Raw genomic sequence first — 17,047 nt, forward strand, 5'->3', positions numbered from 1 at the left:
CTAGTAATTTGGTGTGGCCCTCGGAGGTAGACGGTTTAGTAGTTGCAAAGTCTGCAAAAGCGATAAATTTGACTCAGCCACATAACACAAAGTTTAATTTCCAAGTTCTCTCTCCAATGCGTGAATCCGTGATTCTTTGAAGCAATAACCACCCACTATATTACCGAGCACACACAAAGAATAATAATCATGTCAGCCGTTAGAGGCACAAACTTGATGAACTCCTCACGGAAGAAATCACGCATGAAAGCGCCTTTTGATTTTGCCTTTTATATAATATATGATTGCAGTTTTGGTTGACGGATTCCAACTGCATAAGGCAATCTTCATGCGGTTATCAAACAAAAACGTCGCAGGGAGTCGCCAGTGTTGCACGAGTACTATAGTTCGCACGATTTGCTGATTTCAGTGGCTCCACTCAACGTTATGAGATTATAACTTGGAGATTTGCAACCAGTTTCCTTCAAGAAAGCCAACTTTATTTGTCCGGTTCGTAAATGTCGGATGGTGGCGGCAAAGTGCACAGAGTCGACTACGGATGATTTCATAGTTTGATGCAGATGTACCAATAAGCTAGCAGAATGCATCGCGCAAGATTCATCATCGCTCTCTGCATCTGCATGGGCGTCCTGGCGTCTGCAGAGGTGGATCCCGCACTCCGCGGACATCGCTCGAAGAGATCGCCTACGCCGTTTAGTGCTGAGGAGAGAATGGGAATACTCGACTTACACAATCAGCTCCGGAGCGGTGTTTCACCAGAGGCATCCAACATGCGTTACATGGTAGGCTATAATGTGTAATTGCCTGTCCGGCTGTATGTTACGGACTTTTGTTTCTTGCCTGTACTTCATAAGAACGAAGACGGAAAATTACTTTATCCGTTCCATCCGAGGTATATGATGAATGGCAGTAGATCTTTTTTTTTTTTCCGGGGGGGGGGGGGGGAGGTAACTTCATCTCAGCAGGCACTCTTGGTTTATGATCCATAAGGTAGGGCGGGGTAAGGTCACGTTATCATAGTAGGATCTTCTAAACAAGAGACCTTATGTGACTGATACGCAGCCTGGCCCCCTGCTCTTTATTTGAAACACATTAGCTTGAATGTCTAAAACACAAAGGTGCCTGCCACAAACAACTACACATGAATAGTATTGTGCTTTCCAGATTACCCACAGACTGTATTCTTCCTTTGTGCATTTCCATTGGTGAGCGTTCATGACATACCTTACCCCAACAAAAAGAATGAATTGTCATAGGGTATGTGCATTAAGGTTCAACCAAGTAATTCAGGTTTGCTTTTAACCTGCACTTTTTTCTACTAAAAAATGAAGGAACAAAAATGCAATTACCAATCCTTTCATAGAACAACAACAACGAAAAAAAAAACCCGATAGAATAATGCCGTCCAAGGAAATTGTCAGAAGAGTACATTTTGGGCAGCAGTACTTTTTTGTTCATCGAAGGGAATGGAAAAATAAGAAACACATCTGCTTCGATGAATAATGTATGTAATTTTTTTGTCTTTATCAGAACCATGGTGACAATGTGAACATGACCAATAATATTTCGAGAAAGTGCCTTTCTTCCGCCAAAATCTCAATTGAATTTTCGAATGTTAAATTTTGGGTTTATGTCATATACTTCAGAGCTTCTGCTGTTGTTGTGTTTTAAAGAGAGAAGAGAGAGAAAAAATGGGGCCCTTTACAACTATATAGCTTCTGACCACACAAGCAATGAAGATTCAGGAGTGCTATGGACAAATGGCGTACCTATACGTAGGGCTTTCCAAAGCTCAGTCAGTAAGAGTACTGGTCTCGCGATCCGGAGGTCTCTGGTTCGAATCCCAATAGAATCCGATTTCATTACTCATTTTCGTGGGAAAAATAATTGGACACTAGAGTTTAATGCTTAACGCCAAAAATGCAATGATTCGTCAGTCATTTAATACATTTAAACATTACTCTGATAATAACATAGATGAATTTGGTTCGTGTTCAATAAGATACCGATGAAATCTCAAATAAGAGTATAATATCTGCACAGCTCATTATTGTGCAAATGTCTGCTTGGAAATATGCATACGATTTAAATGTGATTCTATTTCTTAACGTGCTTTAGCTTACTATGTCTTGATGGAATTGAAATACACTACCTATGAAGGTCAAGGCTGTAAATGTATTATCTTACAGTGCAGTTTTATTTGAATATTTAACTTCATTTATTCCATTTCCATTTCCAACGAAGTATGATTACAGCATATCCTGTACATTTGCAAATACATAGTTCTTACAATCAGGGAAAAGATATAGTGCAATGAAATGAAATCATATAACGTTTTGTACTTCATGAAAATAAAAATTTCCATTAGAGGGGACTACTGATCGAAAGCAATATTTATCTAGCGTCGTGGTGTTTTTTGCTCCACGCTACAACGATCCAATGGAAATAGTTGAGGTCAGTGAGTTCCATTACCTAAACAAACAAGTATAGGCTTGCACATCATTCATTGTTCACAAGAAAAATTTGTTGTCCTGATTTTTTACAATGTCCACTGACCGGAAGGAACAAAAAAAGGTTCAGGTCGACTAAATTTCTATGCACTAATTTAAAAACATATAGAAAATATTTTCCCCAAAGATTCTGTTTGTGTCTTAACTCACAAGTCATCTACTATCTATCTCAGTCATAATTTGGTTTACAATTCTCCCGTTCTTTCTCTACCTCTCTCTCTCTCTCTCTCTCTCTCTATCTATCTCACTATCTTTCTTTCTTTGATGATTTCTATTTTTTTCTCCGAAGTGGGGATCATTTTCTAGGAAAACACATCAAAGTTTCTGACCCAGATGTTGCAATGATGTGGAGTTAATTTTGGTATTGCTTATAACCATATGTACCATGAAAATAGGAAAGGGAACTAAACGTGGTTTATGAATTATTATGAAGTTTCAGTCTTTGAAAAAAAATATCTGTATTACAAACATTTCACAGCGAAGAAACACTTTGTGTCCAATTAGATTCCCTCGCTTTATTGGAATCGTTCTATAAATATAAGCTTGGTGGTGCTAGACTCTATGATTGTTATGGTCATTAATTGCAAGATGAACTATTACAGCATATAAAGACGGTAGCAGTTAATTGTTACAAGCAATGCCCGTGGTATAATGGCTACATGTCAAAGTGTCATTATGATGAAGTTAGTTGGTTGATGGAATGAAAGCCAGTCCAGAAACTTTTGCCAGGTCGGTTCGTCTGTTTTGGCGATGATAAATTTAATTGTGACCAGTTTTTCCCCTATCAACAAATAGGCGTTTCCGGGAGTGCTAGCGAGAGGGAAAAAAGATGATTTATAATATTCCAGCTCAGTTTAACGGTAAAGAACGCATGAAAAGAAGTAACACAGAGGGGAAAAAAACAAACCATAAAACGGGACGGTGTGTGGGTGTGCTGGATGATGAATTTTTTTGTTTTTATGCGGGCTCGAATTCCAGGGTAGTCAGGAACAAAAATTGCATAATCTTCATGGTGTATCGAAGTCCTGTTCTGTTCAATGTTTATGAAGTGTTGATAACATGGAGACGGTAATGACTAAAACTTTCAGGTTTGGGATGATTCTCTGGCAACCATGGCTCAGCAATGGTCGGACGGATGCGTATACGAACACGGCAACCCTACAAACATCTCCCCGTTCGATCCCGTGGGCCAGAATCTCTGGGCGGGCACGCTTTACGATGACGGCACGGGCGCCACGCAGGCTTGGTACAACGAGGTAACCGACTACAATTACGAGTCTAATCAGTGTTCGGCGGTATGTGGTCATTACACCCAGGTAAGCATGTTCCCTTTCGGATGAATTTCAGTCCTTTCTGAACATCATTTCAGTCGATATCTTCCCGTGTGTGTGTGTGTGTGTGTGTGTGTGTGTGTGTGCGTGAGTGTGAAATTATAGATGCTTAATTATGCTGTTTCAGAATTTTCAGTGAATGCAACGTAAGCAAAATATAATGTTGGAAATTGTATTATGTAATAAATAACATCTAATGCACACTATCTACAAACAAAGAAAATGTGTGTGAGTGTGTGTGTGTGTGTGTGTGTGTGTGTGTGTTTGGGTCTGTATCTATATCTGATGATTCCGACAGTTCTTATCTGAATGATCTATACAAACAATTACCACTGTCTTACCATAGTATCTTACTGTAAGTGGGTGACACATTTCTGTAGTTGTCAAGCGTAATATTCGTCCAGAGAGGCACAGATTTTTTTTTTCTACTCCTTCTTCCCCCTTTCGTAAAATGAGGCAAAGATAGTCATTTATTATTTTTCTCACTCACGAGAAGAAAAAGAGGATCAAGGGAAGGGGAAACATGGAGACTAACGGAGTCCTCTGTAGCAGAAGGCCTTGTAGTGAATACATATTCATGTAATAGATTCTTCTTCCAAGCAAGTGACATTTAAATCTCCCATCTGTGGAACACATTTTCCCCCTATTTTTACTCTACCCCGTGTAAACTAGTCATCATTTCTCCCCATTTTGTTTTGCTCATCATCAAACTATTAGTATGCGTATACGTAGATATACATGGATGCAAGAGAGGATAAATGCAAAGTTTACAAAATCCGAAGTTTACAAAATCCGAAAGTGCATCCGTGTATCTTATTCTAGGAATACACTGCAAATACATATCTTTGCGATGAATAATATGAGCTTTGACTGACTGTAATACTTAACATCATGTGCCTAGTGTAACAGTGAAGATCAACGAAATGAATTCTTCGTCGACTGTGCTTAGGTATGAAGCCTGGTTGAATATAAAACAAAACAAACAAACAAACAAAACACGCTCAGGAGTGTAGAGTTTGCGGATATTATAATACGCATCATCACAATCACAGGCTACAACGGTTATGATCTATATATCCACCCTTCCCGACCCAGGTGGTGTGGGCTGAATCATATGCTGTTGGATGTGGACGCACACTCTGCGCAAACTTGGTGGGGTTCGTCCCGAATGCCTACATGATTACGTGCAACTACGGTCCAGCGTAGGTATTAGTTCGAAGAGTTGTGCTACGTCCATCGCACTTGCGTACTGTGTCTGTCACTATTGACGCTAGGCTCTGTTGCATGTGAAGTAGAGAGCTAACAGAATGGAAGTCGGAAAATCAAGCCTAAGTCTCTGAACACTAAATGTTGAATGGTTGATATATCTGACTTATGACTGATTTTCTGACCTATGTTTGATTTGGAACATGTTTTTATGTAACAGGGCCCTGGATGTCCTAACGGTTCGATGTCTTTATTTCATCGGATGAAGGATGATTTAGATATGAGGGACAAATCGACCGATTATAATGTTACAGAGTTTACATATCTATATTGATTATAGGAAGATTAATATGTACCCGGTACTCAAACAGGCATTTTCCTCTTTTGTAACCGTGCACTTTGACTTGATATTCATTTCCATCAATTAGCTTCTCCTAAGAATGACTCTCTTTAAGAGTCAGGTGATAAGATCGATTGTGTCTTAGGATAAGATATTTTTTTTCTTAAACAATTTGCACGTCAGTGTGTGTTTTATTCATATTATTCATGAATACTGAATCTTCATTCTTGGTGTTCTCCCGTAAAATACCACGCATACGAAAATATTAACTAAACCACTGAAAACACCAATTATGCTAGAGCTCATTTTTTCGTTACCACATGCACCACATGGATCACACATTCTCTGAATATGGCTGATTTAATTCGCCCATGTCCGACTTAAAGACTTTGAACTTTGACCCAAGCTGACTACTTAGCTCGTATATCTGTATATTACTGCATATCCGTCAGCACTGTCACGATCGTCAATGTCTCCTGAATGAATTCGGAAATATTGTAACAATATATAGGACGAAATGCACTTTCAATAATTCATAAGTATAGAAAATCCATTATACTGATACAATTTGTGTACTTATCTCTGCATGAATGAGATTTCTTTTTGCTTTTTTTTTTTGTCTTGATAGTATGTCTTTATCTGTCACTTTCGGTGAATTGCATTGTGTTTTGTAAGAACTGTAATTCCTGCAGAAGGGTGATTGATCAAATGCAAAATTATCATGTTGTGTCTGTGGCAGGGGAAATTTTGTGGGTCAACGCCCGTATCTAACTGGTCTTAGCTGCTCGGAATGCTCAACCGGCAGTGGCCAGTGCTTCAATAATCAATGTAGTAAGTTTTTTTCACCTCCCCCTTTTTTCCCATCTTTTTCTTCTTTTTTTTTCCATTTTCCATACATATACCTACTGTAGTACAGTTAAGGTATGTTTGTGACATTTCCCTATTTTGTCTGTTCATCTTTTTAGCTTAAATATAAATCTTTAGTGAATTAAGGATGCCCTGTGTCAGAGGCAATCGAGATTAACAATAAGAATTAATGGATGTGAATGCTTTTACTTCCCTTCAAGCACAATTCAGGTTCTTTTGTTTTAATTTCACTGAACGCTCTTTCCAGTGATGCTGAGATTTATGCTGAAATTTAGAATATGTCATATTCTTCGTTTGAATTTCCAGATTTTATTCGTCAAAAGAACAATGACATTGTGATTCTCGCACTCCTCAGTGAGAGCACATCAAACAAATCAATAGTTCTTGATATCAGCACAAATAAAGACGTCTGATCCAGTTTTTGCGTAATAACACAACACTGCATGTGTGAGCATCGATATATACAATTCGAAAGCATTCACTAAAAACATATAAAACAAATCAAAACAAAATACAAAAAAAAATGGAAGACAAAGTAGTCACTGATGAGGTAGAAAAGACACACACACAAAAATTTGAATTTGATGGAAGGAATAAGAACGTCACAGGAACGGAGGTATGATTAGACTACAGCTTTTTTTTGGGGGGGGGGGGGGGTGGGGGTTGTGTGTGTGTGTGTGTGTGTGTGTGTTTGTTTTTTTGTTTGTTTTTTAACATTTATGTTCAGTTCCCGGCAGGAGGTGATGTTATGCTATTCTTTGAAAAATGCAGATTTTTGCACAATAACTTGCATAATTATGCTTTTTTTTTTTGGTTTATTTACATAGGTATGAAATCAATTTTTGCAGGAATTGTTACCAAATTAGGCATTTCCGCTGGATGCACATATATTTTTAAATAATTTTTCTATGTATTTTTGCATAAATTATGCAAATTAGAGCTTATTTGCATAGATACAGATTGTCTCTTTAGATGAAAAAATTCCAATTGTACAGAGGAATATGTGTGCCAAATAGGACATTTGTACTATAAAATGCAGCGATCACCCTTTTTTTTTCGCCCTTAGCAAGCCTACTAAGTAACCATGATGACTTTTTCTTGTGTAAGCAAGAGATCAATATTGACCAAGCATGTAAGTGACAGAAACGGAATGTCGTGTATTGTTTTTCAACTATACAGGACCATGTTCTGAGCACTCCGAGCCCTGTGGTGAGTATAGAGTTGATTTGCCCTATCCAGGGGCGGATCCAGGAATTCCGTAAAGAGGGTGCGTGTTTACAAAATTAAAGGGGGGCGCACGCACCCCTCCCCCCATCTTTTTCTTTTTATTTCTTTTGTTTCAACAAAAAATAAAGGGGGGGGGGGCGTGCGCCGGTTGCGGTCCTCCCTGGATCCGCCCTTGCTATCTATACGCTTCATTGCTATGAAGATTTCGACTCGGTTAGGTTATAAACACGTCAAGCACGTGCCAAGGGATCTATTTTATCTAGTCAACTAGACTAAGTAGAAAAGAAACAGACAACGAAAGAAGACAGAAGGGGTATTAACATCACCCCTTTACTTAGTAATAACGATTACACGTTTGCCAGTCACAAACAACAACTACAGAAGGAACGACACTATTGACGGAAGCCAAGTCTGGCAGATAAGTGGGTAGATGTATATCGATTAGTCATTATATACCACATGTTGTCAAATCTTATGCCAGAAATTAAACATGAATGGGGCCTTTATTATTAAGACTAATGAACTTATGCTTGATCCTAATTTCTGACAAATATTGAACCTGTGTTTTAATGTCAGTTTTAATTTTCCGATAGATAAGGACGGAGATATAATTGCACAGGAAATAAGCCTCGAAAGTCAATTGAACAGAGATGGGGATGTATATACCATCGTCTGATAATGACGATAATAATGATATTAAATAATGATAAACAATGATAACAATCACTTGTACTGCGTAGCTGCCATAATGATAACAGAGTGGCATAGTGGCATACTAGTAGTGGCATAGTGGATTAGTGGATAAGACTCCCGACTCCTGATCGGAGGACCTGAGTTCGAATCCCGCCCAGTGCTTACGTCCTTGGACAAGATGTTTTTACCCACTTTATGTCCCTCTCGACTCAGGTGTATAAATGGGTATCTGGCAATGCTAGAGTAATAATAATAGCAGGGCCCTCTGGTAGAGCTGTTGCAACACTGAATAGGCTACCCTGGGTAAATAAGACCTTATTATTATTATTATTATTATTGTTATTATTATTATATTATTATTATTATTATTATCATCATTATTATTATCATTACCATTATTGTTGTTATTATTATTAGTAGTAGTAGTATTACTCTGTTGTGCATTACAAAAAAGTTGTCGTGGCATCCATGTTTCAAACCTTAAAGGGAACGCAAACCCAAAGAGCAACGTGGATTGAGTGAAAACATTAACATTAGTAGAACACATCCGTGAAAGTTTGAGGAAAATCCAACAATCGATGCAAAAGTTATGAATTTTTACAGTTTTGGTGTTGGAACCGCTGGATGAGGAGACTACTAGAGGTTATGACGTATGAGTGGACAACAATATAAAGAAAATTTAAAAGGAATTCAACAAAAATTTACTTTTCTAGCAAGATGATTAAGAGTACTTCACTAACCGCTTTCAGAAAGCAGGGGAAATAATTGCTACCCCTTACATATGTCAGTATCAAGTTGATGGAATGTGTAATTTTCATGAAAAATGATTTTTTTTTATTGAATTCCCTTTATATTTTCCTTATATTGTAGTCCACTCGTACATCATAACCTCTAGTAGCCTCCTTACCAAGCAGTTCCAACATCAAAACTTTAAAAATTCATAACTTTTGCATCGATTGCCCGATTTTTCTCAAACTTTCACTGATGTGTTCTACTAATGTTACTACTTTCACTCAATCCACATCGCTTTTGGGGTTTACGTTCCCTTTAATAACATTTTTCAGAAATCATCCATGCAGAGACATACTAGTACATTGTTCCTTCACAATAACACACAAACTTGAAAAAAAGTGTAATTCATCGTATGCTCAGTCATGCATGACGTTTGTCTACATAATTAGCCACCAATGGAAAGAGGAAGAGTTCATCTTTCCAAACAACCAACATCGTGCTCTCCATAGCTGACAATTATGAAATGATAGCCCTCTAAAATTGGATTACCCTCTATTTGATACGCACTATAATCATCTGTTCCGTCCAATTAAAGGAGACCTCCTGATGATTTTCAGATTTTTACATTTGAACAACTATAAATTAGTTATACTGAGGACAGAGTTTCAGAGTTTGTGATAATTGGGATGAAGAATAAGAACATTTTCAAAATCTAGAACAAATTGCAATGAACAAGGATGATGACATGGCAGAGTCACCATAAGAATGCATGAGTTGGGGCTCAAGGAACCAGAACAAAAGAAAAAGGCATGTATAGATTATACACAGGTGAACTCGCAAGCAAGCGGTATTGTAATTGAATTACGCTGCTACATTTCTGAAATATGTGAACCTCCTATGTCATCATCCTTATTCAGTGTAATTTGTTTAAGATTTTTCAAAGTATTGTTTCTCTGCTCAAGAACCACAATTAATCCCACAAATCTATACATGGAGTTGTCGATTTATGTGCTACGTGATGTGAAATTATGAAAATCGTATGGAATGTCCCTTTAAGTCCCCTATTGTAGGCAGGCATTCACCTACCAGTAGTTGATGCTAGGTGCGGCAAATAATTCGCGAAGCTTTCTGGCTACTAAGGGCAACTCATATGAACAAAGCATGCGCATATATGCCTAGAATTTGAATTCCATTACCAAATCAGTATATTATTGCATATCAACGTTCATGTTGATCATTTTTATTCCCTGCTCGGAGACCAAAATGAATGTAATTAATGCCACTTCTCTTCATTGTTCGTCAATTTTCAGAATGCCGTTACACCTGTGAGAACTGCGGAATCTTGAACAGCGATTGTACCTGCACATGTCAGAATGGCTACCGCGACAACAGGTGCACCAGTATGTATCCTAGAGAAAAATAGATGAATTGATTAATTAATAAGGAAATTGACTTAATAAACCAATGCGCAAGAATGCATTCATACAATATACGTGCACACATACGAATAATCATGTACACACAGACATGTATTCACACAAACATACATACATGCATTTATTTCTTTACAAACATGCATATACACACATGCATAAAAACACGTAAGAGCACCTACATGCACACATACATATTAGATATAAATACAACAACGAAAAGAACACTGAAGATGAAAAGATTTAAAAGTTGTCACGAAATGGCGATTGTCATAACAACAGTCAACAAACATAGGGCCTACTGATGTAGCTACTATGCATAACTATGGACTCTCTCTCACAAACCATGGACATAATACACATGGACATTCATCGTATCGTTAATTGATTCATGCACCCGTACATCTCAAAAGCGCCACAAAGACATTATTTTGTAGCATGCTTCACTGCTTTGATCCCATGATCGTCACCGCCAGCAAGCCGGGAGAAGAACAAGATGGAGATTCGAGAAATCTAAAACCATATGCGCAGAAGAAAATAACTCACAAAAATCAAGTAAAGGGAATGTACAGTTGTGGTGTATGTTAGGAAATCATACCTCAAACAATTTTGCTTGGCAGAAGCATGCAGTTTTTAAAGCCCCCGTTCCACTATCACGATTTGGACCCCGATCTGTCCCGATCTAGCAGATCGGGAGAGAGCGGCAAAAGCGTACGGGGATCGGAAGCATTGTAGCAGCAGCGTGTGGAGGTCGGGGTTGGAGCGGGCATTTTTTCAGATCGGGAAGAAATTTTGAACCGGTTCAAAATTTCTTCCCGATCTCCCCGATCAAAATTGACATATTTTTAATCGTACGGCAAGCGGGGAGAGCGTAGTGACAGCGTAAACGCAGCGGGGAGAGCGTAGTGACGGCGTAAACGCAGCGGGATGAGCGTAACAAAGTCTTTCTGAGCGTAGTAACATCGGCACAAGAACGGGAAGTAATTTTAGCTGTAATCTTCGAAGAAGAAGAAGAGATGAAGAAAAAGAAGAGAAGAAAGCAGCGAAACAGCTACCCAAAAGGCGAAGAAAGAGAGACTGCACGTGGTGCTGAAAGAGGAGGAAGAGGACATAGCAGAATTTTGAGGAATATAAAATCATCTACAACTGGAGGAAGCAAGGACATTAAAAAAAAGCCTTGGAAAAACTAGAGTCAGCACGTCTTTGTTTATACAATATGCATTGTGCATGCAAAAGTACCGTGAGTTGAGGAGCCTCTTCGGGGTCCACAGTATATTTCTTCGGTTCTGCATGCTAATAAGTTGACTGACTGCAGACCGACAGTCGAATCGGGGTACATCGGGGCACATCGGGCACTTTTCAGCTCTCTGAACGGGGTAACAGCGTGATAAGATCGTATAGATCGTTCAGAGCGTAGATACAGCGTGCATTGATCGGATAACATCGGCAACATCGCACTGACAGCGTAGCTACATCGTTCTAAAGCGTACCGGCAGCGGCAGAGATCGTAATGTCTCATTCCCGATCATCGTAGTATGAACGTAGCAAGCACTTGGTAGTCGTAACTGCAGCGTACTTAGAGCGTTCTAACATCGCACTGTGTCCAGATCGGCTCAGGTTTTACCCGATCCTTCCCGACCTGAGAAAATTGTCAAATCGTAGCGAGAACGGCATAGTGGAACGGGGGCTTAAAAGAAAGCTAACATTCTGGCAGAATGATTGTCATTTGTGATCTCAATATTTAACTTTTCTCCAGCTTATTCCAGAGCAAAAAGGGACGGTAATGGTAGAGAACAGATATATCTTGCCATTAGGCAAGGTCTTATGCGTGTGCGAAAATGTGCGAATCAGCAATTACCCATTTTTTGGCGCAAAATTTGTCATGATCTCAGGTTTGCTGCTCCTCATCATCTGTATTATAATTCATTCAAAGACATTTCCGTCTGAAAAAGGCACATCAGCGAAACGAGACTGAAATGAGGGAACGATCCTTTTGTTAGTGACGATACATGATCACACAATCGTTATTGTCCAGACACCTGAATGTACTCATTAAGATGCACATAATCAGGTGTCGGTGACGATCATTACATCAAAGAAAGACTGCCGTGAACAGTCCATGTACGTGTATTAGGGTGCGTTTATAAGATTTTGCGGGCCTAGAATCACTGTTTTGAAACACTGTTTTGAAACACTGTTTCAAATCACACTTTCGTCAGGAGAGCGTTTATAAGATTTTTTCTCCGAGCGTGTTGGGGCACTCGCTCAGACTGTGCCATTGCGCAACTCACTCTGCGCAGTTTTTCCTCGGCAAAAGGTCAAACAGGGTGCGCGCAAGGCATTGTGACGTCACATAAACAGTGTTTGCGATCGCGGTTGCGTTTATAAGATTTTTGAAACACTGATTCTACAGAAACACTGTTTGTAAACGCACTATTTTGTGCCTTTACAAACAGTGTTTCAAAACACTGTTTCAAATCACGGCGAGCGTTTACAAGAATTGTTTTCGAGCTAGAATCACTGTTTGGCCAGAAACAGTGTTTCAAAACACTGTTTCTGGCCAGAAGAAAAATCTTATAAACGCACCCTTAGGTCCATGCACAAACACAAACACACACACACGCGCGCGCGCGCGCACGCACACGCACACGGACTCGTTTACTAAACACATTAAATTCTATGCAGTGTTTGTTTGTTTGTTTGTTTGTTTGTTTGTTTGTTTGTTTGTTTGTTTGTTTATTTTGCACAAAGCTTGTTCCTGGGACCTAGAAAGCTGGCCTGAGACTGGCCCGATAGCAGCAATTAATGTATGCAGGGTGGATTCCAAGTAGTAAAGTTTATTCATCAGGAACAGGTTCATGAAAACGCTTGGTACTAGGAGCTCAGAAAAGCATAAGGGGGAAAATTTACATTGCCTACATTAGCAAATCACTCTATTGAAACAATAACTGTTTACGGTGGTTGTTGGGGAGAAACCTACTGCTACCTTTTCTACTGAAAACTTTGTGTAGGCAGACACCTCATTACCTTGATCAAACATTTTTGCTACTTGAAAGACAAAACACTAGGCGTTTTCGCATCAGCCCCATGTTTCAAAATAGCGCGCTATTTTCTGACTTGGGAAATAAAGAAAAATATCTCGAGCTTGGATTTTTATCGGGCTGATGTGAAATCGCCTACTGTGTCACGCACGTTTCACATGAGTAATGAAAATTCGTCGCCCAAGAAAAGCTGAAAATAGTCTGCTGTGGAATTTGCGTAGTCACGGACCATGCCGATCTATAGTTCATCCAGGGAGGTGGAAATCCACCTCCCTGGTTCATCATAAAGGTCATTTCCGGCTCGTACTTATGAAACTATATATATATATATTTTTTTTTTTTTTTTGGTAAGTCATTCTGATTTCAATAAATTCAGCTCTTTTGAGCGAAAGAGAAGCAATTACCCAACTAGGCTTTTGAGTCAGTCGAGAAATATGTCGACTGGAAATAAAACCTGAAAACGTGATTATAAACGTTCAAAATGTAGACTATTCTGTAAAGACATTATTCTCCCTTACCAAAATGTCACAAATCCTCGTTTACTGGTGCTAAGATATTGACGAGTATGTGTGTGTGTTTTTTGTTTGTTTGTTTGTTTGTTTGTTTGTTTGTTTGTTTGTTTGTGTGTGTCTGTGACATTGTTTCTTGCGGAGTCGCAATATTTTGGCTTTTGTTAATGATTAACCGTTATTATATAGCCCATATCCCACGAAATAATTGAATATCTTTGTGCACTTGAAGGAAAGAAAGTATAAACAATTCATAAATGGGAATCAAAATGAGAGAGAGAAAGGGAAACAAGGCAAAATTCAGAGTGACGAAATCGTCAAACATTTTAAAGAGACTCTTAGATTCATCCACTTTATCGGCCTAGCTTGAGATGCGTAGGGAATTTGTTCCATAACTATGAGGTTCCAGCTGGAAAGATCTTGCGCCGTGAAAAAGAAAAAGTTAATAATGATAATTGTTGACATTGTGTGGGTGTAAAACAGAAATTTACTCCTCTTTATGAAGTGAATCGGTCGATCATTCCCTCAGATTATAGGACTATCGGTGTTCAGGGATTTCCAAAATATGGTATCTTTCTCCAGTGAAACAACATTTGGCTGAACTTTTAGTATTCCGCTCAAATGGAAGCTATTTTATGTGTGTGTGTGTGTGTGTGTGTGTGTGTGTGTGTGTGTGTGTGTGTGGTTGTTTTTTTTTTCAAAGGATCACTCTCTCAGAACTGTATTGGTTTTAAAGGCATTATTTACCATATGCACATGAAACAAATACCCCAGTTTTAGTGCTTCAAAACAATTATAAAATGTGAGTTAGGGATAGAAACAACCCATGTAAAAATTTGAATCAGTATAATCAGTATTAAGGGTTGCTAAATGTACAAAATGTGAACAATACTTATTAAAAAAAATGTCTCTAAACTAAACCGTCTACAGTTTTGGTTTAGTCGAAAATATCTCCTTATATTTGGGGTTTTATTACGAAATTTTTATATAGTGAGATGTTTTGTGATACATCTGACTTACACATAATTATGAATATGATATCTTGAACATCCAGGTGATCTAACTTTGTGTAGACCTTTAGCGAAAGCAGACAGACCTCTCCCTTCCTTTCTTCTTTCTTCTATCCTATCTCTATGCAAGTCATCCCTCCCTCCTTTTTCCTGTATGTGATGTATTACGAGGGCTGCATGCAAATCAATCAATGCTTAAGCTGTAGCCCTTCTGTATTATTCATTACATCGCTGATATGTTTTGTTGTACATTGTAAAGGCAATGAGAAACTTACTTAGTTAACAATTAATGTTTATGTATGTATATATATATATATATATATGTATGTATGAATATATATATATATATATATATATATATATATATACATATACATATATACATATACATATATAAATATATATATATATATATATATATATATATATATATATATATATATATATACATATATACATATACATATATAAATTATTATGGCGCCAACAATGTATTATAATACATGTGTATGTATCTGCATGAGCAATTATATAATGCAGGAACCAATAAATCAAATCAAATCAAATCAAATCAAACATTCCTAAAATCACTTCTCCCAATGGGAAACAGTACCTATAAAATGTGTGTCTCTCTTTCTCAATTTTTTAAAATGAATTGCTTTGCATATGATTGTCTTTGTTTCTGAACAATCGCATTCAATTGCATTTCAATTACATTTCAGTCACAATACTTTAATCTGTTACTTTGTGCATCATGATAATAACATTCAATCGTGTTGTTTATTGCATATGAATTTACACATATATATGTATAATGTGTGTGTGTGCGTGCGCGTGTTTGTGCATATGTGTGTGTGTGTGTGTGTGTGTGTGTGTGTGATATTTATGTATCTGTCACAGTTTTTCTTAATTCTCATCCACCTCACTAGCTGCATGTGTTGATACGCATGAAGATTGTGGTGCTAATCCCGGTTGGCCGTTGAGCTGGTGCGGTAACCCCCAGTTCTCATTCGTTGATGCATATTGTCCCGCCTTTTGCGGAATTTGTGGTAAGTGTGTGTGAGGAAAACATACTTTGATGTCTTCCGAATCCTATTTTCTGCGCTTTTATTCTTTTCTTTTTCTCATGAGGTATAGATGTTGGTTCGAATTGATGTAAATGATCGTACCACATCATGGTATGTATACAATACAATCATCGTTACATCATAACGTATAACGTTTGTGTAAACGAAGCAAAGTCTTGTCCATTACTGATATATTGATTTTATACTTTTTTTTCCAAATACGGTGGTCGGATTTTCTGCTTACTGCATATACATCTTTCGGTATATCAGTAATAGTTTGTCTCCTGTGATTTCCTAACACAAAGTAAATGTATAGTTGTAACATGAATATTTTATCTTTGTTTTTGACGGAATCACAATCTTGTTTTCCCTTGAGTGGTTATGACATTTTGAACATTATCACCATTATTTGCTTATGCTTGTTTCTTATTTCTTTCGTCTAATCTTTCATCATGGAGAAATGTGAGAACTAAAAATCGAACTTAGAGCGAAAATTGGAAAAAAAAATTGAAATATTTGATAATGAACATCACTGTCAAAAAAATTAAATGCATATCTATTTTCGATCACAAAGACTTTCATTATAAAGCACTCGTATCATGTCAACCTCATTACATCATCTACAAACCATAATGCGGCATTTTCACAGATAAACCCTTCAAATAATATTTTGGTATCTCAGTCTGTAGCCAGTCTTACACGTCAGGTCGAACTACCGACCAGCCACTGATTTTTAATCATCATTCTTGTTTCCTTTTTGACTTGATTCTTTCGAATTGATATATTTTCTCAAAGTATCATAACAACATGAAAATGAATACACCGTACTCACCACATTTAAATTATCGGGGTTTTTTTTTTTCAGGTTACAAAAAAAAAAAAAACAGCAACCGGCATGAGCTTCTCGCAGAGAAGTAAAAATCTTTAAAAAGTTAATACTGATGTCAGCTACATGCATGCATCTATTTTTTTTCAGCTTTTCCAAGATATTGTGTGTGCGTGTGTGTGTGTGTGTGTGTGTGTGTGTGCGTAATAGTATGTGTTTGTGTATGACAGTACAACTAGCAACTGAGAAATGCAA

The 17,047-nt window shown here is 37.8% G+C and overlaps 1 protein-coding gene across 1 annotated transcript in view; it reads left to right on the plus strand.

The window, feature by feature from the left end:
• Positions 1–581: 581 nt before the first annotated feature.
• The window catches only part of LOC140232773 (uncharacterized), a 29,266-nt gene continuing 12,800 nt past the window's right edge, over positions 582–17,047 (plus strand). The window contains exons 1-7 of the mRNA XM_072312888.1: positions 582–782; positions 3,599–3,826; positions 4,937–5,043; positions 6,127–6,218; positions 7,434–7,463; positions 10,217–10,306; positions 15,829–15,948. Coding sequence (XP_072168989.1) covers positions 582–782; positions 3,599–3,826; positions 4,937–5,043; positions 6,127–6,218; positions 7,434–7,463; positions 10,217–10,306; positions 15,829–15,948 — 868 coding nt within the window. The remainder of the gene's footprint in view (positions 783–3,598; positions 3,827–4,936; positions 5,044–6,126; positions 6,219–7,433; positions 7,464–10,216; positions 10,307–15,828; positions 15,949–17,047) is intronic.

The sequence above is a fragment of the Diadema setosum genome, chromosome 9 (assembly GCF_964275005.1).
Source record: "Diadema setosum chromosome 9, eeDiaSeto1, whole genome shotgun sequence".
Lineage (NCBI taxonomy): Eukaryota > Metazoa > Echinodermata > Echinoidea > Diadematoida > Diadematidae > Diadema > Diadema setosum.